At 43.2% G+C, this 26,001-nt stretch overlaps 1 protein-coding gene across 3 annotated transcripts in view; it reads left to right on the forward strand.

Moving 5' to 3' along the window:
• Positions 1 to 1,407: 1,407 nt before the first annotated feature.
• MGAT4A (alpha-1,3-mannosyl-glycoprotein 4-beta-N-acetylglucosaminyltransferase A) overlaps positions 1,408 to 26,001 on the forward strand; it is a 68,469-nt gene continuing 43,875 nt past the window's right edge. Inside the window, exons 1-3 of one of the 3 annotated variants that reach the window (XM_084297753.1) lie at positions 1,410 to 1,439; positions 4,246 to 4,332; positions 4,420 to 4,542. In XM_084297753.1, the coding sequence (XP_084153879.1) occupies positions 4,449 to 4,542 (94 nt within the window). In that variant the 5' untranslated portion in view covers positions 1,410 to 1,439; positions 4,246 to 4,332; positions 4,420 to 4,448. Of the gene's footprint in view, positions 1,440 to 3,221; positions 3,234 to 4,245; positions 4,543 to 26,001 lie in introns of those variants that run through there. The other 2 variants (XM_084297751.1, XM_084297752.1) reach the window with 2 other exon arrangements.

Here is a 26,001-nt window from a genome sequence, read left to right on the forward strand (position 1 = left end):
ACAAGCACATTATCGCTTACACTATGATTCATGGAAGTTAGTAGTTAATTGGATCCTGTCAAGGTCCGGTTGGTAAACCTCTCTAATGCAAACGTTCAATCAGGGAAAGAATAAAAAGTAGAAAACAGGAGATAGTCCTACTCAAATAAATGTCATCAAACTCATCTTGTAACACATCCTGCTCTTCAGCAGACTGATCTCTCCTGACAAGAGCACTTTCATGTGAAAACATCTCCACCGGTTGTTTTTTTCCAGCACAGAAATGCAAAAATTCGCATCCCTAAGCAACGCTAATCTATTAAAGCCAAACAATGCTGGCTTCAGTGTTTTTGGCTTGCTGGGATCTCCACTGAAAATTCTGTGGTAGATGTGTGTACACATGCACACGCCAGTCTTTGAAAGTTATCGTACTGATTTTTATCTTTTTTTTTTTTTTTTACACTAAAACATCACTTCATTATAAAAAAAAAGAGGACCAAAGCACATAACTGCACAATAAATTCAGCACCCCATGAATAACATCACAGAACAGCTCAGGTGTGAGGACATTGGGAACTTCTCACATGCTCCTTTTTGCCCTCCCCCTTAGCTGCTATGAGCCCCTCTTTGCAAGTTTTTAAGAAAAAAATCACAGAGAACCACTGTGCAGGTAAATGAATGGACAAGGATACTGTAGCATGGTTAAGATTTGGTCAAAAAAATCCATGGAGACTTGTTAAATGTCACTCTTAGGGCAGAGTAACTAATGATTTTTGTGTGGCTTACAGAGTTTGAGTGGAGAACTACCCCACAACACCCAGTGAGGAAGCCTTAAATGAAAGCAATGACTTTTTCTGAATTAGGTGGAAGGCAAGGAAAGAGGGATAGGCAGAAAAGGGCTGGACGCTTAAGCAGTTAGGAGTGTACAGAGCAATTCTTGCAAGGTACAGAGCATCCTACTACAGTCTGAAGACACTGGTCTTGAGGAGACCCTAAAGACATGACTGCTCAATGCAACTTCTGGAGCACAACAAACGAGAAATTAACATAGTGTGTGTTTAACACCACAAATTTGGGGACGGTTGGGGCTGGACCTCCCCTAGCTACCCACAGTGCAGCAAATAATGAAGTGCTGGGGTGCTGAGCCCTCCTTGTGCCTCCTCCACCACAGTGCCCCACACCTCAGAGGAGCGCTCACCGCATCACCCACCTCCCTCCCCGACCCCCACCGCAACTGAGTCAGTCCTCGCGAGACCGCCCCATTTATACCCACGCACCCAGCGGAGCGACAGGCGGCCGGACCAATGGGCGGCGCCTCTGGACTCCACCACCCATTGGCGACCGAGGGGCGGGGCTGACGCGCCGGCGGTGGGCGGGGCGTCGCTGACGAGAGGCGGGCGCCGGGCGCCGAGGGCTCATTTGGGGGCTGGCGCCCGGCGGCGGCGGAACGCTGCGCGCAGGTGAGTGAGCGCCGGGCACCGCTTCTCCCCTACCGCTGCTTTTTATTTCTTTCTTAGCTTTACTATGAGCGCGGAGCCGGCAGCTGGGCAGATATCTCCCTGTCCGGACCACCTGAGGGCTGCTGCTGTGGGGCGAACGGGACTAACGGTCGCTAACGGTCTCTAACGGCCGCCGGTTAACGGCTGGCGGCTGGGGCAGTCCCCGCCGCTCACCTGCGGAGCTGGTGCCCGTGACACCCCTCTCGTCCTCCTCACGGGGTAAATTGCAGCCTCCTGGGGTCGTGCGCCCTCACACCGGACCGCCCCTCGGCTCCATCGCCTTGGTTTGGCTGGGAAGCACCCCGGGGGTTAGGTAACGTGTGTCCCTGTGGGGTTTTGCTGCCTTCACCGGCTCCGTTTTTAAGGGCTGGGGCGCTTCTGGTGCGTGCATGGCCTGGCTGTGCTCGCTCCGTGCAGGGCTCGGGCTGCGGCGCCGGGAGGGGAGGGAGGGAGAGGGGGCACGGCGATGGGGGAGAAAGGGGAAAAAAACCCCACAGAACCGGCTCACAAAGCCATGGCAATCAGCACAGCGATGCAATTTGGTGTGAGCTAATAGCTAACCGGGTTATATCGCTGCTAAGTAATTATTTTCCTCAATTATTTTAGGCTGCGTTTTCCTGAGGAGCCCCGCTCACAGCCTCTCGGTTGTTCTTGCTGCGAACGTACAAGTGATGCTCAGGTTTCCCACCAAGTCAGGCAGTTCTCTCCTTCTCTTATCAGTTAACATTTTTACGTTCCTGGCTGCCCTCTCTGTGTGCACGTTGGACCAGCTGTCTCTTGCCCCCTCTGGGGGTAATCCCCCCTAGCTTGCAGCCCGGTCCTTTGTGCACACCTGAGTTGCTTCGGAGAGATCTGGCTGCTGCTAGACTCACAGTGAACGTACATTACAGTTCAGGCATCCTTACTCCAGAGCTATTTCAGCAGCATAGGCTGTCAGTGTCGCTGTCAGAAGCCCGGTCGCTTATTCTGGTAGTTTGGGAATCACCTGAACTCTTTGCACTTCCTGCCCTGCAGACAGGCCTTGTGAAACTCAGGGCTTTTAAGATCTTTCCCTGCCCTTGCTCTGAAAGTTCGTACAGGCTTTTGTCTTTGACCTAATTACTGTTGCCTGCCCCTCTGGCATTTATGATGGCCATCTCCTGTTCAGAGTACTGGTGATGATGATGCTTCCTGGCATGCTGTGCTCTCCACCTTTCTTTAGGTCTCTCAGCTGTCTTTATCTTTTGTTGTGTTAAATTCAGGTTTCTCATACCGTAAAGCCTTTCACAGTTTCTATTCCATTACTTGGTTTCTTACTAATTTTATTCTCTGCTTTGGCCTCTTCACGTGTGCTTGTGTTTGTTCTCAAACTTCAAAATCACACAGTACCTATAAGGGAAAGTTTAAAGCCACCGACCTGTCTGTGCATAAACTTCCTCAGAACAAAGCGTGCTACTGGCATCATTATATGAGGTAATCGTAGTCAGAAGGCAAACACTTTGAGCCTTGGTCACAAGATGCAGGTTGCACAAATGCAAGAGCATGTAGTTCCGTAACTTTGTGGTTCCCTTCCTTTCATTTGTTGACCAGGCCTATTCGTTGTGTCTTGTTTTACAAGCTCTTGGGTGCAAGCAGTGCGTGCTGTGGTACAAACCTGGTGAGAGCAGTTCAGACTTGACTGGAATCTCAAGGTACAAGCACGAGGAGAAGTGCTTTTCCCTGTTCTAAATGCAGCCAGGCAGGAGAGTGACAGATTGCTTGTAAGGAAAGTCCAAAGTAAGTCTTTATTTACTGCTGGATAGCATGCTGGTATCAGATGTAGCTTGTGGTGGGGAAAAAACTGCCTCCCTTTCTTTTCTTTCTTAAAAGAACATCAAATGTTTGGGCTACTGTAAATGATACTTCAGCTCTCTGTAAATCAAATCCCCACACCCCCAGCTTCAAAGCAGGCCATCAGTTAATTTATTTCCATCTTCTCTTTGCCTTGCTTGCTTAGGACAGCGTGATTAGATGCTGGCTGGCTTCGGCCAGCTGGGGATTTCCTGGTCCCTTGGTCTGGAACCTCCACCTGGGGTGAAACCGAGCTGTGGCTGACTTCTGCCTGCTGCCCTTGGCCCTTTGTGGTGGGGAGAGGAGCGGTGCGGTCACACCGTGCTGTTTCTGTGAGCTCTTACTGAGAGGCTGAACAGTCTCTGCTTGCGTGGCCGTTGTCTGTGCTTTCCCCGCAGCTAAGCGAGGGGGAAAAAAAATGGTTGTGGATGGATCAGATGCTTTTGCACTGCGCAGGGAGAGATGAATGGTATAGGTTTGTAACTGCTATTTAAAGCTCTGGTTTCTCGGTTCGCTGGGGGCGTTTCCGCTGCTGCAGTTGCATCAGGGCTCTGCTCGCTGACCTCGGAGAGGCTTTGCTGAAGGCAGTGCTTAGCAGCGGGGCTCTGAGCTGCCGGCTTCCCAAAAAGCCTCCCGTATCCCTTTTGCGCCGCCGGAGCGAGGTGTGAGCTTGCCTTGGGTTGGTGATGGCATCGTAATGTAGGTGAGAGGTGTTTGTCCTTCAACAACCACATTCAGGTGATGTGCAGCTCCTCCAGGTACAGCCAGATCTAACAAAAAAGGATGAACTAATGTAACAGGTGCTGTTCCCTGGGCTGAGACTGGGGCAGTGCAAGAGGGCTGCATGTAAGCCACGGTAACGAGCACACAGAAGTGTTTCTTTACTCTATTTTGGTACATGGGGGACACTTGTAAATATTTTTGGTCTAAATATTAAAATTCTGTTTTCTTTAAACAGGAATAGAAGAAAAAAAACTGAATTTATGAGAACTACAAGAAAGTTTGCAGCAGTTCGGGATGGATTGATTCGTGATTCCTTTGCTATGTGAGAGCTACGTTTTGTGCTGCTGCTGCTGGACTTGAGCTGACTTTGTTGCAGCAAGCCCAACTGATTGGCCCTAATCGCTAACAGGACATAAACAAGTGTGATGGTGAAATGAGATGAGGCTCCGCAATGGAACTGTGGCCACCGTGTTAGTTTTCATCACTACTTTCCTCAGTTTGTCCTGGTATACTGCATGGCAAAATGGGAAAGGTAAGTAAAGGGCTGTGAAAACAAACTGACCTCTGCGCGGCTGTATGGCTGAGGAATGAATCGTACAGGCGTGTGCTTTGCTGCGCTATGGTAGCAATGTATAAACTGCTCGTTGACTAGCTCTGCTCCAGAAGGTATTGCCTTGGTGAGGGATTAACACCTGCTGGTAGATTCAGGAAAATCAACTTGGAGGGATCCTGACTTTTATATATGTATATAAAGAGAAATAAATGAGGAGAAAGAAATCCTGCTGTTAGAGAGGAAGGCTGGACAGTTTGTTTTGTTTTTCTTGGTTTATGGCTGTTGGAAAAACAGATGTTCTTTTCTTTTTTTTTTTTGTCCAAGTAACATATGGCCAGTGGACCAGGCTGGACAATGTTATTTTTGGTGCAGCTTTCTGTCTTCCCTGATGATTCGGTGATGGCAGTGGCAAACTGCCAAGCAGCATTGTCCAGAGATTTTTTTTCTTTCTTGCTGTCTTTGGAGGAAATGTAAAATATTTCTTGTCTGAGTATGGTGTGAGAAATAAAGTAATATGAACAAATTGACTGCGTAATGGGGAATGTATCTATTCCATGAGACTGCACATGTTTTTATGAGTAACTGTTGTCTGTAATAGTTTTTTACCTTCTTAAATGTGTTTCTTGATTTTATTGCACTTCATGTGAGCTCTGGAAAATTGAGTTGTTCTGATGGTCAGGACTGTTTACTGCAAGTGAAATGTTTTGATTTCTGTCTTTCAGTAAAGCAAATAAACTTATTCAGTAATGGTTTCTAGAAGAAGGTTTTTTTTTTTTTTTCCATTATAAACATCTGATCTCTTGGAAAAAATACTAGACTGTCCTTCAAAGATCAACTCATCCTGAAACACACATTCTGTATTAAATGAGATTGCTACATGGTTTGTTCTGACTATTCTGCTGAGAATGTTATCATCAGTTTTGCTTCAGGTCCAGTAAGAGGAGGCTGAGTCTTTCTGTAAATACTGTCAGTTTTACAACAAGCAACTTGCAACCTGTCTTTTATACTTAAGAATGAAAAGGATCCTTTGCAAAGAAGCAGATGAGTTTTGTGGCATATTGTTTTTTTTATTTGACACTTGTAGGAGAAGCAGATGCTTTGTGGTCTGGTCGCTGCTGTAGCAGTTGGTTGGCAGGCTTGTCCTCTGAATGTAAGGATCAGTAAAAATGTCAGGTTCTTGAGCTTGGGGTAATACACAGATCTTTTAATTGGACAACAAAGTTTAGAAGTGCAAACCACTGATGAGAGAATATTTGAATTGCATTTAAGTAGTATTTTATTCATTTTGGTTAATAACACATTCTCTAGTTAAATTTCATGTTACTGATTCTTACTGAGGAGCCTCAGAAAAATTTTGCTTTCACTTCAGCAAAGATACAGATATAAGAAAGTCTGTTTTCATGCTTTTATTTTAACTTGACGTAGTTTACAGGTCTTGCTCTCTTTTGCCAAAGAATAGCACAATCTTTAACAAAAATCCACTATTGGGAAAGTACTTATATATATTATACAGCATTTGGTGACAATTCAAACTTTTGTTGGTCAGACAGCTCTATTTTTTTATACTTTCTTAGTTCCATCTGAATGCTCAGAATCGATACTTTCTTAATGGTGGTGTAAAAGTTCTGCGTTTATCTTCCTCCAGATCTTTCTTCTGAGCATTATGACTAATCTGTTAAATAAACATTTGTGTAACAAGCTATCAGTAAAGTGTTAATTATGAATCACAGTTATGAAATTACAATGTTCTAGGGAACTTTATGGTTCAAAGAGAAACTTATACATAGAATATTGTTTTTTTAAAACTTGTTTTAATTTGCACAAGTTAACAAAATACAAATCAGGTTGTCTAAAAGCAGATCTGAGTTCGTTTCAGTACATTTTAATTCCAAGGCACTTCCACATCAATGGGAAATGTTGAGACACTAACAATATGTTTAAGAATCCATATTTTCTTCCAATTCCCAACACTTTTAAATTATTCAATAAGCATTGCATGGTGGCCTCTTAATTCACTGATGACTCTCTCACTCATTGTAAATTGAGTGGCTCGGTTAGAAGCAAATAAGGTGCTTGCTGTTCCCATCGACTGAAAGGCTATGAAATGTCAGGTATTATGGTCATAATCTTTTGGTACTCATCACAGTGATATGGCATGCATTAGATTCTTATAGGTATTTGTCAGTCTTTGGCCAGCAAAGTAAATCTATGCTTAGAAAGAAAACATTATTTACATTTAAAAAAGTTAAAAGGTAAACCACAAATCATTAACTTCCCATCAGAACCAACCAAATTCCATTCCAACAACCCTAATCCAGTCCTCGGGTGATTCATTTGAATTGAACTAAGTTCCTGGATGACTGCTGCTTAAAGTGCAGAACCACTTGTAGACTGATAAGACTGGGATGACGTGGTGCCTTTGCATATCCTGTCCTCCTCTAGTAAATATACCTGGTCTCAGTCTGTGCAGGACAGGATTTAGGCACTTCAAAGTGATACAGGCATTCCTACTTGTTCAAAGTCCAGAAAACTTGTCTCTGCAGAGCTTTAGTAGCTTTGTGGATGTGTTGGGAAGTTGTTAGCAGTTGAAGGAAATACCCTGAGCTGCCATCACTGGCAACAGCATGGCTGTAGCCGACCCCCTGGCTGAGTTATGTAAGTAGCCTTTCACGGGGCAGAGGCTATTTTTGGATGAAACAGCCAATTACATGTTTTTGCTTTTAAAGATATGTTTGAAGAAAGCCGACTGAGCTACTTCTCATCTCTGGAGGGTGTTTTCAAAATTAGGGCAAGATCCTGGGCTCTTTCTGCAGGCCCTGCGGTGCTGAGAAGCACTGGAGCTGTAAGGAAGCAGGGCAGGGGGCCCTGAATACACCTGGGAAAAACCTCAGTTGTCTGTGAGATTTGTGAACAGGAGCTGGAAGGCTGCTTCTTGGATGTTCAAAACGTGCTATGGTTAGCTCATAAGTGAAACAGGGACTGGAAATCAAATCATACCAAAATGGATTACCTGGGTGCATGTAAGGAAGTTTTAATGAATCTGCTGTTACTTCAGAGCTAGTTTGGCTTAAGATGTCCTTCAAATCCTCCTGAGGCAATTCCTCCTTTTCCTCTTACTCCAGTGCTAACTCTGTGCTTAACACCAGCTATTTTGACTAAATCATGCTTTCTAGTTCTACTGACCTGCTCACAGGCCTTCACTACCTCATTTATGAGCTACAGAAATAAAGGATTTTTTTTATCCTAAAGGCACTGCTCTTAAGATGATCCAACCAGTAAAAATACTGCTTTGTACTTGTTGCACCGCTCACAAAAACTGCATCAAAGCTGTTGCCTGCCATGTGGAGAGCGTAGCCTTGGTGCTTTGATATTTCATGTGCCCAGTGCAATGCTCCAGGAGAAGCTTCTGGGGCCCAGCAGCCTCCTGATGCTTGTCACCAGAGCATGGAAATTGGTAAAGAAGGTAAAGAACTCCTAGGGCTGGCATGTTAGGATGAACTTCCTCAGCAAACCTCATCGCTTGCTTCCCATGTGAAAGTCCTGCTCTCATCCTGCCTTTTTTTTTTTTTTTTTTAAGAGGGAAAAAAAAGCACAGCAGCTTTTTGTCTAAAGTACGCGTGCTTTGTTCTTGGAGACAGACAGTAGTTGGTAGTGTCTTGTGTCACTTTCAGAAGGCACTTGGCTACTGGAAGTGATGAGGACGTGTACGGAATAATATTGTGAAAACCCTTCAGCATTGCCTAAGCTACGTCATTTCCAGAGCAGTCTCAAGCTAGCAGTGTGTGCCATCTTTTTGCCTATGTAAAAACATTCTTCTCTTAGGAAGAATTCTTGAAAAGCTTCAACAATTCTCGAATTGTTGGAAAAGCTGCTGTTTTACAGCTTTTCCAGGGCTGTTGTAACCATAAAACCTCCTCGCTGTGAGGACAGCTGATGCTGGTACGCTGCTTTAAATCCACATGGAAAGATGTCCGAGAAGACTTTTGACTTAGGAGATGTTTAACCAGCTTCCTAGTTTGCTGAACATTTCCTCATCCTTAAGTAATGATGGTAGGAGCTACTGGTGGCTTGTGTCAAGCCCCACCTTTTCTCTCCTTTGGAGCAAGAATGAAAAATGTTCGGGGCTCTGTATAAAACTGCTGTCGTCTTTCTCCTCTGGCTACTTTCACAACAGAACTATCCCACTGAGTCTCAGCCACCCTAACCTGAAGTGCTGAAAAGTATCTACGCTTAAAAAGGATAGGAAAACCTAACTTAACCTAAAACAAAAGTATCAGCCAGTGATGGAAAACTTTGGAGTAAGATCCAGGAATATTAATTCCCAGAGGGAGAAAAGTCCTACGGAGGAAATAGGGCAGGGAGGAGAGGATTATTTTTTCTTGGCAGTGGTTATGTGTACATTCTCCTCAGATGCAGAATAGCAATTTGGGAGATACATGTTAGCACTTTGTGACCATAACCCTTTGTAGTTTATGGTTTGGTCCTAAGAGAAGCTGCTCGCTGGGTAAATGCTGGTTACAATCCACCAGCAGCACGCTCTGATTTTCAGTTACGTGCCTGTTTCCCAGCGAGGCGAATTAAGGCCGGTCAATGAAAAAAAGCTAAGTGGGCTACTAACTGGGAAGAGCTGAGGTAGGGGAAGGGGAAAAATGGGCTGCTAAAGTAAAATATGCATATGGCAATGTGTATTGGATAGCTTGCTTGGGGGCAAGAGAGGGTTGGGTGTTTTTTCTCCCTGTTTAATGGCAAGGAAGTATTGGTTTCCTTTGGAAATTCTGTTGCAAATCTTCCAGGAACGGAAAATTAAAGGAAATAGGTGTTTCCTTTTTCTTAACACCAGCACACGGACATTGCTCTGTTTTTTCAATCCGAAATATGTGCCGAGCTTGGTCTCTAGAGCTGACAGCCTGGCGTATGGATTACAGAACTCCTGGCACCGGGGATTTGAATGAGCTGCACCGGGAAGAATCGCAGTCACAGGGGCTTTTGCAGCACAGCTCCGTCCTCCTGCCTTGTTTGCAAACCGCCAGCTCTGCTGGCACGCCAGCCGGTGGGCTTCTGAAATGCGGTTGCCGCCGGCGTTTCGTACGGCCGGCCTCAGCCAACAGCTTGAGGCGCTGCTCTTGATTGCCAGCCAGCCCTCGGAGCTGGGGAAAGTCGACGCGCTCGCTCTGCGTGGGTTCTTTTAATAGCTCTCCAGCCTGAGTCGCTTGTGCTTGCGTGACTCCTCCGGAGCACCGGCTGCTGCTCTCACGCAGAGACTAGCAGAGGAGTGATTTAGCCAGCCCAGGAAAGACCACTGCATCTGGCACAGCTGCTCATGAGAACAGCTCCACATAAAATACATTTCCACAAATTGATCTAATAAGATGCATTTGCGTGTATTTATTTTCTTGTTCATGTTGTCTTCCCAGATTAGCTACCAATAGGTGCATCCTCATGTTTTGAAGTGAGTGAGAAGGGCTTCACAGCGATCTCTCCTGGTTTTGGTGCCAGCTGGTATTTCTGGTAGCGAATCTGGGTGATGGAAAGGAGCAAGCCCCAGACAAGACGCAGGGCGCAGTAAGGCAGAAGGAGATCAAACGTATGCATACAGGATGGGGAAGGGACGTGGTGCTAGGGTTCTGGTTAGGAATGACAGCTTACTGTAAGTCATATGTTGACCGTGAGTCATCGCGTTGTTGCAGGGGTTGAAGGAAATTGAGCAGAAAAGGGGTGCCTAGGAAGTAAGGGAAAAAAAGTGTGCTACCCCAGCAAGATGCAGGAAGTGTGCTTTCTGCTCTGCTTGGCACTGTTTCTGCTTCTGGACGGTGCACTGCGAAGAGGACATTTGCTGGGTAGGGTTCAAAGAAGCAACAAGAGCTCAAAGATCGAAATAATAAGTACAGTAAGGAGTTTGTACTGGCATTGCTCAAAGGGAAGGTGTGAGAAGAGACAAAGATAATTTTCAAATATGTTAGGAGTCCTTGCAAAAAGAAAGGACGTAATCAAGTACAGTTAGGTACCGAAGTAGATGGTTGGGAGGGGTGAAGAACATCCCTTGCGAGCATTTTCAAGAACGGGTTACGCTGGTGATGAGGAGTCAGGCACCCGTAGCCTGTCTGAGACCACTGGAGGCTAGGGCTAGCACAAAAAGATGAGTCTCGCTGGGTTTTACAGTGTGACAACCCCACAACAAAGCTCAGGTGGGGAGGTGCACAGCTGGCAGGAACGATCCCACTTTGAACCAGCTGTGCTGCTGAAACTAGATCTGAGGGGGCAGGGTTGGGCTAGGTGACCCCTAGAAGACCTTTATAACCTGAGTTATTACGAAGTCTGCTTGACCTTGGCTAAATTTCTCTCTCCTTGTGCCAGGACTGATGTGCCAGCATGTTTCATTACTTACTAATAGCAATGTTTGCGTAAGATATGCAGGAGTTGCCCTTAATTATTGTAAATATTCAATCCCTTAAAATACACAAAATGTTTGCTTGCATTTTAGCAGCTTCACTTCACCTTTCCCTGTTAATGTCTGCTCACATTCCTATGGCTAGGAACCTTTAAAATATGCTGTTAGAAAAATCTCAGAGTTGCTTGTTTTTATTTTAAAGTGCACATTTTTTTCCCTTACCCCCACGGTTTAGAGTAGTATCTTATTCAATAACCCTGTTCCTGCTGTGTAATCACAATTTTATTTGCTGCCTGGGCAACAAAAAAGCATTCTCCTTTATCGATGCCATCTCCAGGATTAGAATCCTGGAAGCTGTTCGTTTTTAGGATGAGACACTTTGAAGTCTATAATTTAGTTCTGTTTCTAATGCACGATGTTTTGTTTTCCTGAACACGGCAGAAAGGGAATGGAAAGCGGTTTCCTTGCTCACAGCACAAGGCTTTATCCAGCTGGTCTCTGCCTGAGAAGCAGTTCCTCTAGCTGCTCTTTTAGAGCTGTGCTTCCAGCTGCTTTTCTGCTTGTCTCCTTGGCTTTCATGCAGCTTTCCGGCTATTCGTGCAGATGCTTTCCCCAGTCGTGCTGCCCATCCATCTCGCAATCAAACTTCCACAGGACTTGCATTTTGTGCCCAAGCTGCTACAAACTCCTACAAGTTTCAGCTCTTGGAATAGCATTGTTCCTTGTGGGGTGGTAGCGCTCTCTGGATCGCTGTTACCTTTTGTTAGAGGGATTTTCTCCTAATGTATGAGAATGCTAAACAGTTAGCTGTGGACCTGTCATTACTAATCTTCCTATAATTTAGGAAACGAGTTTTTCTTGCTGTAGTTTCTGGTTTGTAAGTACATGCTTTGTGGTTTCTGAGGCGGAGGAAAGGATTGATTTAAAGTAAGTGGCTCGGTTTACATGTACGGAGGCTCCCAGATAGTTATTGACAATAATGTGGTAGCAACAAATCATGTTATGATTTTTGAAGGCTTTCAGGTTGTCAGAACGGAGAAGTTGCTTTGTCTGCCTGCATCATGGTTTCATTTTCCTGCGTGCTTTGTTTTCTGTGCCACGTCGGTCTGCAGCTGCGTTCATCCATCCAAGACCACAAAGCACCTTAAAAGTTGAGCCCTGAATTTTCAACAGTGCCTGAGCAGATGATATCAGTGATGATTCTTGGAGAAGGCTTGGGGTGCCTGGGTGTTGCTGGACATGACTTCTTTTTCTAGATGGAAACCCGGATGATCCTGTGCCTTGGGGATGACCCGGAGGGGTCAGCTCTCAGCCACTGCCCAGCTGCTCGCCGTAAATCGTGCTCAGGAGAGCATGTCAGGGTGCACGTGTTGTGGGTTTTGTTAGCCTGTAAGTATGTGGGTTAAACAGTTTTGCTGTGCAAAATGTATCTGGTGATCGGGGAGGCTCGAAGCAGAAATAGGTGAGACCTTTCTGCGGCTCCCACGTGAAGCCGCGTGCTGGCGTAATAGCTGCTCTCTCCTGATGGAAATGGGGCATGCACATCCAGACCTAGAGATGACCTTTATTAGGTCAGGGCTCATTTTCCCTTGTTTTCCTCCTGCACGCTGCTTTACTGAGAAGGCAGTTGAGTTGTTTGCAATAAATGGGCATTTTTATAGCACACAGAGACGCTTAAAAATAGACTCATGCTTTGCCCTGTATTTACAATGTGTTGCGTTAAAACTAACAGCATCTGACGTAGTCTGACAAAGTTTTTATCTTGGAATGAGCTGGAACTGGACAGAAGACTTCACTCTCCTGTGTTCTGGGGATGAGTTGCTTCAGGGTTTGTGGTATTTGAGCGATGTGTAGCTTGCAGTGATCAAAGATTTGAATTGGGTAAGGCTGAGAGTTCACCCTCATGCAGGAAAAGGATGCTGGAACAGTCATAATATGTTCCTATGTGGGGACATATGATAGAACATTCATAATACGTTCCATAATATGTTCGGTATCTTGTAACAAGTGGTCCCGATGACTAAGTTGTTCTGCAGTGAAGTCAGACTGCTAAACTGTTTACTTAGGTGATGACAGTAGGAGGTTGCAGTTGACATTTTTCAAGAGTTGAAATGTCTTTGCTGCTCCTTCTGTCACAGGACATGCCGCCGTATCCTTTTCCCTCTGTCACACCACCAAGGTTCAAATTAGGTGTTCTCGATGGCACTGTATTCCTGCAGGTGCTGAGGAAACAGGAATAGGACAGAGAAAGTCCTGTGAGGAGCGGCTGAGGGAGCTGGGGGTGTTTGGTCTGGAGAAGAGGAGGCTCAGGGCAGACCTCATTGCTCTCTGCAGCTACCTGAGAGGCAGAGGAAGGGAGGAACCTGGGCTGTGGGAAGGAGCCTTGGGGAGCAGCTGGAGTTCATGTTCCCGGCAGTGAGAAGGTGTGGAAGCAGCTGTAGGAAAGCAAATCAGTGGAGCTTGCACGGCTGCAGTATCTACGTTGGTTTTTGGGTGTTGCCTCCCCACCCCGCAATCTCGGCTCTCGCAGGTCACATGAAAATACCTGAGAGCAAGGTGACAAAGGGAGCGCTGCTGCATTTGACACTCAAGCAGACGTCTGCACACAAATTATGAATGTTGTTTTCTGGTTGTTCATGCTGCTGCCGGTTAAATCCTGCTTCAGAGCGAGAGCAAACTGCTTCTGATTGTGCTCACGGGTGCAGTTCTGTGCCTGGTCCTTTTTTGTCTTAGTGGAGATGAGCCTCCTGGGTCTGGTGCAGATCTCTGCATAAGCTGTTTGCTCTTATCTCTGCCTAATCTCGTGCACGTCTTGCTGTTTGTAGACGTGTGTACCATGGTTAAATGCAGCAGAAAGGAAAAGGACGTTCGTGGCAGCTTTGCTGGGTTCTTTTCTGCGAGGTTATAGACGCGTTTTACAAATGGAAATTAAGTGTAGGAAGCTGAGGGTTGAGCTTTTTCTCATAAAGTGGGTGTTGCCACTTGTGGTGCGCAAGGCAAACTGTGGTGCTGGTGGCTGACGCCGTGGGCTCTGCTCTTCACAGGCAGGTAAAAAGTGGCACAGCAGCTTCATTTATATTCTGCAGGAATGGCCTAGGAGCAATGAGACTCTCACACCTCTGCTTCTGGTAACTCTTGCACTGGACTAGACCTTCACAGGGTGTTTGCTTCCTTGTGACCAAAGAGATCAGTCTGAAAGTTGTCATTAAAAAATGACCACTTTTAAAAAATGAAACCTTAACTCGCTTGAAATACTAAAGGATCCGTGTCTCCCTGTGGCACTGTAGCATTGCAAACTAAGGTTCAACAATACCGATGAAGAGCAGTGCAAAGAAAAAAAAATATACATATGTGTAATTAACCCATTGATTTGAGAAAGTTAAACTGAAGTGTTAACTTCAGCACTGAATATTTTGTACTTTTTTTTTTGTGAAAAGCACAATCTTTCAGCTTCTTATTCAAGTGATACATTCCGATGCCTTTAATCAAGTCGAACTCACAACCAAGCAGCACCTTCTCTAACCTCGTGAAAACGTGATCCTTGCTGCTTTTAGACCCTTCCTTTTCTTTTACAGCTTAATTTGCCATGATTGAAATTCCGAGCTGTTGAAATACGTTGGTTGCTGTAGCGTTTGCACATGACATAAAATCAAACGTGTCACCTACCCCCACCGTCAGGCTTTTTAACCTTGTGCTTGCTTTTATTCAGGTGGAAGTGAAGTCTGGGAACAATGACAGAAAATGGTGGGTTGATTCCACGTTAGAATTGGGATCAAACTAATTTCAGGGGTCCAGCTAGGGTTGGATTTTTAATTGATTTAATGCTGTAATTATAGCGTGATTGTTGTCTCTAAACCAGAGTACCTGGCTCCGTGTTTTTCCAAGTACAGCCCTGTCTGCGTCTATTGTAATCCTCCTGCTAGCTAGTACTTAACTCTGTCATCAATATTCTCCAAATTACAGTTATTTAAAACTTACGGATACTTCCCAAACACAAAGGACCAAACTCTCACCTTATTCTCGGTTCTTAACCAAGGCTTTTTGATTTCATGGCTTGGATCAGGAGGTCCCTCAGCTCTGGGCGCCGCGGGAGGCGCTGGCCGGCTTTGGTTCCAGCTGTGTATTTAACGGTGCATACCGATAACAACGGGGTTTAGCTGTGCAATGAGAGCTGGAGAAGGGAAATGCAAGCTGATTTGGGATTAGTTCATTTTGAGTTTTCTAATACGAGTTACATCATGAATGCAGGCAATAAAATGAGTAAGCTGTGACTAAAACTTCATTTAATTTTAAGATATAGCTACAGCTGTATTTGTTAAAGCAGAGAGTTGATGTGGGGGCATGAGATATGCAAAAGATCTTTTATTTTTTACAAGCAGAAGTGTAGGATGCAGATTCAGTTAATGACTGGCTGTTACCACGATGTGAGTGACTGGTAGTCATTCAGGCTTTCTCTGATCCTAATTCATTTGGAAATTGGTTAACTGTTTGTGCACACTGGTTGGGATAATAAAAGTTGGGATAATAGAAGTTCAGTAGCTTATGAAGAGGTGGTTTGCAGAGATTATATCTATGTGTGTGTGTTATGGATACGTGATATATATCTTTATGTTTAAAACCAAATCAACAACACTCCACAAATCTGAGACCACTCGACAGCACTCATGTTTTGATCAGGTGTCTCAGTATGGGTATGTGTACTTGTCTGTCGAAAGTGGCTGGATATCCTGGATGATTGAGGTCTGAGGAGGAACACGAGATGCCACGGATGACTTCTTCAATTCCAGCTGACTGACAGGGGTTGAATTACCTACAGGTGATTACATTTGTTTTCACTGCCAGCAAATCTCTCTGAGTATTTCAGGTGAAAGCGTTGTCCCTTGTTCTCTTGTGTCAGATGGGAGAGAGCGGTGTTGTACCAGGGCTAGTGTTGGGTACTACATTTAATGAAGGAATTGCAGTACCACACAGGTTGGTATAAAGCCACTCTCTGCTGGAACTACATAAGCAGTTACAGCTTCTTTCTACCTCTGGTTAGAAAGCAGAACAACCAGCTATTTGGTAGCTTTAAGAAGATGCAGTTTTTATATTGGTACCAATAAGGTATGTGAGCTCAAGGATGGAAACAAACCTACCAACAGGATGCAGTGCCTACTTAGCATATTTCTGCAGAAATGTAGAGTGCAAGGATTTGGTTTAATATATCAGAATAAAAAGCATGCAATGGGAGTGCTCTCAGCTCAGGTGCTTCAGTCCCTCAGCACTGCCAGGAGTGCATCCTGTATCTCAAGAGGGTTCCAGTGCTATGATCCTGATGCCAGCCCCAACGGGAGCTCTGTGTTGCTTAAGCAGTAGTAGTTCTGCAGGACATTTCAGTCAGTTGTAGCGTGGCTTGTTAATTAGTAGTTAGTTCAAAAAATAATCACGACATAATGAGCTTTGTAACAGCTGTCCCTGCAAATTGCGTTTCGGAGGCAGTGCTGTGACAGTGCTATTGACCACTTCCCGGTTTTGGTTGTACACTGCGAGTCTCGTGCAAGACAGGCAGGGACTGCTGAAGTGGAGGTTTTTGATGAAGGCTGTTTAAAGGGAATGTGCTTTGTTTTTTGATACTGTGAAGAGTTAATATCCAACTCACATAAAATCAATGGATTGCATGCTCATCTGAGCTCTTACTAATTTCTTGAACTGAACTTTTTGAGCTATACGTATATATCTAAAGCAGAAGTTGGAATATTTTGCCTTGGTCTGCTTTGCCTTTTGGGAATAGACTCTCTGAAGCTCATATTTATTCCTTACTGTTCCAGTTCGGGGTTAGAGAGGTGTTAAATGCTGATTGCTTATTGTGGAACTGATTTAGCAAATGATTTCAGTGACCTTTTTATATAGCTTTCCCTTTAAAGAAGAAATGCCAGCAGAGTTGACAGTGCTTCTTAGCACTGGGGGGTTTATTTATTTATTTATTTATTTATTTATTTTTAAAAGCTGGAACCTAAAAACCTTTGAGGATTAATTTGTCTATAGAGTCCTGGGCACAGTTGTTTATTAGGCAAAGGAGAGTGAATGCTACTTAGGTGAGCAGTCAGGGCAGGAGAAAGCAATTGCAGATGTGAGGTTTCTTTATTATTATTATTATTTTCCATCACTGCAGCTTGCTTTTCTTTCTTTTTAAAGGAAGACCAGATCAAGTGCTGCCAATTACTCTCCTCAAGCAAATCATGTGTTTAATTATCCTCATTGTCTGAAGCCAATGCACAGACAGAGCACCATATGCTTCTGTTGACTTGACCTCCTTAGTTGTGGTTGCCTGAGTTTTCTGATCCATTATTCTTCTTATTCCTTGCGTCTGAAGTAATGCTCAGAGCCTCTGTCAGCCCTCATCAGTTGACATTTGAGAGTGGTGTCGTAGCGGCTTTTATACCTGTATGGGAAATCTTCTCCATTGACCTTTCTGGTTTGATGATTTGTATATAGAGGCAAAGGTGAGCCTGTGCAGCTGGAGACATTTAAAGCTGTCCCTGGCTGCTACATTCAGCTTTTAAAATACCCCTTCAGTAAAACATTCATTAGTTCTCACAATTCTACTTGGCTTTTTTCGTCTTTCTGATTGCTCAGGATTGTTTTTCCTCCAGGAAAATGTTTTATTCGGGAGCTTTTTTAGCAACAACCTGCCTGAAGCACTACTTTGTGCCTCCTTTCTGACGTGCAAGTTGCAGCGTTTTTAGTATCTCTAAAATACAAAAACATCTTAATATGAAAGACACCAAAAATGGGGTTCTGAAGGTTTCAGTTGCCTTGCTTTCCCATTTTTTCTGCTTCATATAAGTGGGATTTGTGAGCCAGTAGGAGTGTTTTTACTTCTTCAGAAGAATGTTTAGAAGTAAATTGATTCTGAAGTTTGCATTTCGGAGTGGAAAAGCTTTACCAGGTGATATTACAAATGTTTATACTCGGATTGCGTTAAAATTTTTAGTAAAAACATCTTCAGCTCCTGCTGCAAAGGAATGTTTAAACAAAAGTATCTGGATGTTGGTTGGATCAGGCCCTGCTATTTTCAAAGCAAGCACTTGAGACTTGTGCCAGTGCCATTAGGATCAGAACAGAAAACATCGTTTGTTTACCCAGCGCCTTGAAGTGCGATACGTGAAAAAGCTACAGTGGAAAAAATAATACTCCTGGAGGTTTTTGGTTTGCTTGGCTTTTAAGTTAGGAAAAGCTGTGGAACCTTCTCTTTAAAAATAAGGTGCTCTTCTACTGGAATAAGCGTTTTTCGAAAATACTTCTGTGTGGAAAACAAGGGCAATAAGCAGTAATTCTAGCTGATTGTTTGGGTAGATCGAAATACAAGATTGCTGAAATGATTGGCCAGTTTGAGCAACGAGATTAGAGATAGGAGAATGATTCGATCGCTTGTTTTTGGGGATCTCGGCTTTTGTTTCATGAAGCATGGATTACTATTTTTTTGTGGTCAGTAGGATTACCCTCCTTTACCATCTTTAATTCCACAGAATAATATATTTTTAAACAATTACACACTCCCTAGTCACGTCAGAATAATAACTTCATCCTGCTTTACGTATGACTTAAACAAAAAGGGCCCGGGATGAAGCGTTCAAATAGGGCTGATGAAATTTGACCTTGAGCAGTTTTCTTAACAGCTTTTATTTATAGCGTGTCTGTTGTTAGCATTTACAGTATCCTGCTTTATTCTATGATTTGCATGGTTGATTACTTTTCTGCTTCAGATTTTACAACTCATCATAACTTGCTTATAAAAGGTTTTCATTTCACTTTAGGAACAAGGCAGCTAATTAGCTTATGGGGAGTAGTCATCCGCGATAATGTATTGTAACATTTCAAGGACACCATTTATCAACGTTTAGGCAGTTTCAAGACAGAAAATCAGAATCTGATTTGTAAACACACTTGATTTAATTTTTTGGGCCAATTCTTCCGAGACCTTCTTTGATCATCACTTAGTTTGACATTTTGGTTACAAATATGATTTGTACCTACACACAGTTTTTCAACACCCAGTCATTACCTCAGCTTGTTCCAACATTTTGCCTTTTTTTTTATAAGCCTAAATGGCATGGGCGGCTTCAGGAAACCTTGTTAATGTCTCTTTTGTATGGACAAAGCTTTTTGGCCATGCCTTTGTGGTTGGTCTGATGTTTCCTCTCCTCAGCTGCAGTGCTTGGGTCTGCTTCATGGAGATATCATCTGAGCACCGGAGTCACTGCTAAAGGGCAACCAAAGTGATGGATTTTCTCAGTCAACGCCACTCTGTATTTCTCATCTGTGTATCTTGGGTGCTGGGTGGTTGTACAGTGACAGTAGCATTTTGTGTCACAGTATTGAGTATCTGTGTTTACATATAGGCTTTGCAAGACCCACACGAAATGGGAATTCATGCCTTTGTCAAACAAAGGTGTCAGTGTTAAGATGTTGAAAATCATCACCAAAATAAATGCCGGTGTAGCAGGAAGAGTTTTGTTTGACTTGCTAAGGGAATTCAGGCTTTCCTTTTTTGCCTGACATGGGAAATAATTCAGTCTGCCATGTATTAGCACAGCAGGATTTCAGTTTAAAGAGTATCTGTGTGTGAGGGGCAAAGAGGAAGGAGAGATGTGATAGCCTGTAAGCTGCTTGGATATTACAGATCAAGCATGGTCTAACAAACAAGTTGCACGCATCCCCGTGGGAGTGAAGTGCAGGTCAGCACAGGTATTGCCATCGGGTAGCAGATCCTGATTTCTATGATACCATGATCTGATGGATCGCAAAAAGCATCTCAGCGACTTTCAGGGGATGTGCAGAACTATTTTTACACCTTGTGTAAGAGAACCAAAGAGCCTCTCTTGTAACAGAGGTGTCTCCTACAAGATGTGTCTCTCTCTGCCCATTAAGCTTTCTAGTTTGTGTCAACCTGTAAACTGATCAATGTTCTTGCTGCAAGTGTAGTAGGAATTAATTCATGAGGCTTGTTGCTGACTTGGCATAACAGCGACTGCCGTGTTTTATTTTTGTAATGGGAGTGAGTTGTAGAGCAACTTGGTGGTGCAGTGCCTGAAGTACTGTTTACTGCAGTGTGTTACCACAGATTCACATATTTACTGGCATTTCCATAGCTTTTCAGCAGAGTGCATACAGAAAAATATGATGTTTGCTGTGGGACCCTTTGACTTGTAGCACTTGGAAAGGTTTGGTTTTGTTTTGTCAGGACGTGCAGGCTGTTTTGCTTTTGGGTGAGGCGCTGAGGAGGAACCCAAGGGCTGGAAGAGGAAAACTGGAAGGGTTATCGCCAGGGTGGGCCACCAACTTGAGTGTTGCTGGATTTGGGAGTGTTGCCAGCGAGACGCCGTTCATTTGAACAACATTTTGAATATCTCCCTGTTGGACAGAGGAAAGATCCTGCCCCGTCAGGTGCCTGTTCTTGCTCCTACCCGTTCTGCTAATCGAATATTTGTGTGCGGTGCTTTGTTGGCAGACAAAGCCTTTTGTCGGTGTGTCAGAAGGCAGTCACTCTTCCTGTTCCCATTTAGTGAACAAAAGGGCTGAGAGGTTTCGAGAGTTCAGTTTGGTAAGAGCAGGAAATATAAATCGGGCCTACAACGTGGCAAAGCGAAGCCTTCTGTGCCAGGTCTGTGGCTGGTTATCTTTTTCTCTCTGAGACAGATCCATTACCGGGGTGTTTTGCCGATTTGCAGATTGAGGGAAGCCTCGACTGCCTGCTGCTGATATGGAAAGGTCGTGCAGCTTTTTGTGATTTGTGTCGTCTGATGCATCTGCCTTTGGAGACAAGCAGCTGTACCACCATAGAGCTCTTGAGCAAATTACAGCTTGCTTTTTTTTTTTTTTTTTTCTTTAAAAACAGTCACCTTAGTTCAATATGTTCTACTTCCAGTCATGGAAATGGCCTGAAATTTAACATATTTGTGAACCCGCTTGATTGATTAGACAAATAACAGCTTGCAAAGCTTTCCCGCTGCTTTTTATGTTGTAGATAGCGCTCCCTGTAGCACGCAGTAAGCGGCTTTCCTTGAGAAAGTATTGCAATACCGACTGAGAACTGCTGAAACACTCCTGGGGGTTGTAAGGGTCTTTGTGCAATTCTGTTTTCCCCAGTCTCTCCTTTCTCGGTCCCACTGCCACCCCAAAAAGAAGAGGTGGCACGCTGACATGCAGTCATAGATCTCTTGTTCTTGTAGAGTGGCTGGGTTTTCACTGGAGCCACTGGCTATCAGAGCATGCCTGTCACAGGCCAGATGGAATAAAGTTTTCCAGAGACTGTCAGGAAAGCAAACTCCCATTTTTAGATGGTTTCTGGCTCCTTGTCCAATATTTTTCTCATTTTTTTGAAAGAGATGCTGTCAGAGGCACCAAAAAACTTGGATTTTCATAGTGCTTGGATCTCCTTTCTCCAGTGCAACATTAACAAAGGTGGTGCATGCGCATCATCTAAATATGTACTGCTCTTTGTACCTCCTCTGCTTCTGCCAAAGATATGTGAACAAAATCTGAATTCTCATTTCAGCAGACGTGCAGCTTTGGTCTTGTACTCGCATGCTCTCAACAATACTAAATTGCAGCCACAACCTGCCTGTTGGATCAAGTAGTTCTGCAGACTTCTGAGTAGTGACTTGGGTACGTTCCAGCGATTGTTGTTTTAATAATACCAAGGTTTTGACGAGGGATCCTGTTCAACTCTACTTTCAGTGTTTTAAGATTGATGCCAACATATATATGGGTTTTAATATATGGGTTTCCAGTGTGCATTGTGATTGAAGGTTAAGTACATAGGTTCTTTCTTCAGCACTGACCCAGCTGTGTTTCCTTTTTCAGTGGTTTATGGCAAACAAAAAGGCAGTCATGGCAGCATTTTGATGATGCTATAGGTGCCCTTACTACACTCTGACAGTTTGAGTGTACCCAAAGTAAATATCAAAGTAATTCCCTTACTAACATTTTTAGATTTTTTTTTTTAATGTGAAAACTAACAACAACAACAAAAAAAAACACTACTAAGAGCTGTTGATGGTTTTAAGAGCACTGAAGTTGAATATCCATAGAATTGCTTAACTTGTATTCCCAGGATATTTTCACTATCTCAGTAGGCTCAGTATGTTTTCTATTTGGAATTACAATACACTGAGCATTCTGCCAGTAAAGGTAATTTACCTACAATACATACTTCTGTAGCTATTTTAGTGCTGAGGTAATCAGCAAAATGCTTTTGTAAATTCAAAGTATAGGATATTTTCTTGTTCCTTTACTTCGATACTATTTTTTTAATCCAAAGGGAGAGCTCACTTTGCTCTTAGAAATCATGTGTTGAAGCACGCAAACAGATTGCAAGTGTAGTACAGAAAACAAAATGAAGAAACTAGATGTATGATAAGATATTCAGAAATTCCATGTTGAGTTTAGAAAATTGGCATCTGGTTTAAAACTTGGCTTATGAGCTCTCTAAATTTGATGCAAAAATCAAATGATGTAATCAAGAATGTGGCAAAGAGGAGAACTGATTGTGTTTGTTACTTGGGGTAATGTTGTCCTGTGGGGATGACTACTTTTCACAGTAGTTTAATAGGAAAACCATAAATAACCCAGAGGAGAAAGAGTAGGCCGAGAACTGAAATTCCATCTCTGGCCTGAAACTTGCAAACCTTCGCAGTTGATAGAAGCGGTTTGATTTGCATTTTTAATTTTCAAAATATTTCATCAACGTTCGAGTGAGCTTGTCTGAATTCTAGGTTAGCATATTTAGAAGAACATCTTGCAACAGGGGGGAAAAAAAAAGTTGAGAAAACAAACTACAGAATGAGTTGAAGTAGTGTTAATTTTCCAAGAAACGCACAGCATCAAGCCAGCTAAAATATTTAAGTTCTAGCTTCTGGGGTTTTGCTGAAAGTACTAGAGTTTAAAGGAAAATGATGAAGAATTAATGCTTTCAGTGCTCAAGTAATTTCTTAACAAGAGTATTCTTATTTGAAGTGTAAGGGCCAGTTATTTTTATTTGGTCTTTTTGGCTTCCAGAACAAAGTACGGAAAAGCATCACCTTCTCATTTCAATGTAAAATAGTATAGCATCCTAAAAATTATGAATATATATGTGCTTAAGCTATTGGAGACTAAACATTTGACATTTGCTACCACCGCTGTTAAAGAGGGATGTTTAGTCAGAGATCAGATGTGTTTTGGGGTTCTTCCATCAGCTATGTAAGGCCAATAACTTACCGTCTGAATTCCTTCCTCTGTTTTGTTAAATGATTCTAGGTTTCAGCATTAGAAGAAAAAAGTCATTTATAATATTGTAGAAACACAAACATATTTTTTCCAAAACAGTAATCGCTGGTCTCTGTGACTGTTTTCTTTGTGGTTTTGGATTCAGAATTTTTCTTTTCACCATAACAGCAATGGAAAAAGTGGTTTGATTCTTTTTGACAGAAAATCAATTCTTTTTTTTTTTTTTTTTTTTTTTTTTTTTAAGTTTTTGAGAAACCTTTGAACAATCAAACATTAAATGGTCAAATGTCTTTTGGAAATATTGGCTACACTTTTTTTTAATATATACAATACTTATAAATCAGCTTGCCATACATTTCAGAAAGTCTGCCCTGAATTTCTGGAGAAACTTGTACAGTCATTTGCTAATTCTCTTTCCTCACAAGGAGGAGGAAATGAAGTGAGGTTTAAAATACAAGAGAGACTCTATATAATACAGTACCGTGTGTCTTCACCTCAAACTCGTAACTTTTTGATGAAAAGATTTTTACTAATGTTCGTGTAAATAGAAGTGAAGAAAAAAAGCTGTCAAATGAATTCATATTTTGGAAAGGGGAAAGAAAAAAAAAAAACACAAACTTGAGCGAAGTCAAAGTTTTAAATAAAAATAAGACCTTAAAGTTAGTTTTGTAGGCTTATGCCAAAGTACTTAGGAGTGAGATTTGATTTATTTATTTTCTTTCCAAGTTTTTTTGAGTATTTAGAAACTCTAGCTGCCTTAAGGGGACGTTTACTTTTCCAGAGTTGGGACCACCGAATGTGATACTGTAAGATCCCAAGAAGTATTTTCTCCTTCACAAGTGTCTTTCAGTATGAAATCATATTTGATGTTGCTGCAGTTGTGCGGTTGTGGCTTTTTGTCGTTTAACTGGGTATCGGAGCAGTTGATCTAGGTTTTGAAGTACTGCAAGGATACCTTTTAAAGAAACAGCTGAGTGCTGTTAGAAACTGAAATTTAATTCATTTTATTTCAAATCACAGCGAGTCATATTGTAAAACAAGTACTAAAAGACTGACTTCCACGTTAATCTCCAAATACACAAAAAGAATAATGCATCTTTACTAGTATCGGAGATGTGAATGTTTTGTGTTACCTCAGTTCTTACAAAGAATGAATTTTACTTCATTTTGCATAAATAACTAGAATAATACATATAGGTTAAAATACGATTATGTGCATCTTATTAGCATTTTCTGATTTTACTTGGCTCAATACTATTGTAACCTAACAAAAGCAGTAATACATTCACTTTTAAAGGATGCATTTGAGGAGTTTACATGTCTTTTAGCCTCCTTAACCCAGATGTATCTGGCTGAAGAAATTCTGAGAAGTTGACTACTTTGAAGCAAAAAATTAGTATTTCTTAAAGGAATTCACTGTTGAGGTCTGAGGTAATATAGCTTTAATACCAGTACAGCTCACTGGGAGCCCCAGAACTACTTGCTAATACTTCTGTTGGGAGCAATATCATGGTGCCACAGCTAGAAGCCTGAGTTCTCAATGGTCTTTGCTCAAGAGCTGCTGTGATAAGTTACAAAAATAAAACTTTACTTCCATTTATGTTATTTTAAATTTGTTTAAAAAATAAATTAACTAATTAACTTTTTATTTTTGACATTAATTATAATGTGAAGATGGGATAATGACTGCCTCCTTTGAAAGTACCCTGTTTTCAGTAAGCGATTTTTATTGGTAGCTCTTAACATTATGGTTTTCATTCCTTCCCGTGATAAAACAGCCTTTTCATTTGGATTCTAAGTTTCTCATGGTTTTAGGACTAAAGGTTTTAGTTGCTGTGGAATTACAAGGGTCCTGAAAATCCAATTCTTGCTACCCACCTGAATTAGGAAGGTAGAAAAATCTTAATTTCTGCATACAGGCTGGGTTTAGTAGTAACAGATTTTGCTAGGTGAAGGTGGCAGGCAGCTCTTGCGGTTCTCCACTGACTCCTAAATAAGTTGTTCCCCCTGGACTCTGCTGCTCCTCGGAGCACCACAATCACCAGAGTGCTGAGCGTGATGTGTTAGCTTGGTGGAAGAGCCTGGAGAGCACCAGGCAAAAAATCCTGCCACAAATTACTCTTTCAAGCAAAGGAAAGAAGACATGAATTCATCTCGAGGTGCTCTTCTGAACCACAGGGTCCTCTTTTATTTTCCCTGGAGAAATACAGGCTCTGCCACAGAGGAGTTCAGCCTTTTAGACAAAGTAGGAAGGTCATTACTGCTAAAGTTTGTCTGCTATCTTGTACCATAAAGAAAGGCAAGAAGGGAGACCTGATGTGACAGGCTGCTTTGGATGTTGGATGGGTCTCTGGGAGAGCAGATTTAGGAAAGGGGAAAAAAAAGCCATGCAACAGCAGCTGGGAGAGAGGAGTGAGGAAATGTGAGAGAAGCAGCCCTGCAGCCTGCAAGGTGAGTGCAGCAGGAGGGCAGGAGTTGCTCCAGGCACACAGCAGCAGTTCCCCTGTGGCCTGTGGAGAGGCCCCTGGTGGAGCAGGCTGTCCCCCTGCAGCCCATGGGTCCCACATGGAGCAGATCTCCACGCTGCAGCCCCCCCATGGGTGGAGGAGCCCCCGGTGGAGCAGGTGGATGTGGCCTGGAGGAGGCTGCGGCCCATGGAGAGTCCCCGCAGGAGCAGGCCCTGGGCCGGAGCTGCAGCCCATGGAGAGGAGCCCACGCAGGAGCAGGGGGTCTGGGGGGAGCTGCCGCCCACCCGTGGGGGACCTGTGCTGGAGCAGTTTGCTCCTGGGGGATGGATGGAC

The sequence above is a fragment of the Netta rufina genome, assembly GCF_964035555.1.
Source record: "Netta rufina genome assembly, chromosome: 1".
Classification (NCBI taxonomy): domain Eukaryota; kingdom Metazoa; phylum Chordata; class Aves; order Anseriformes; family Anatidae; genus Netta; species Netta rufina.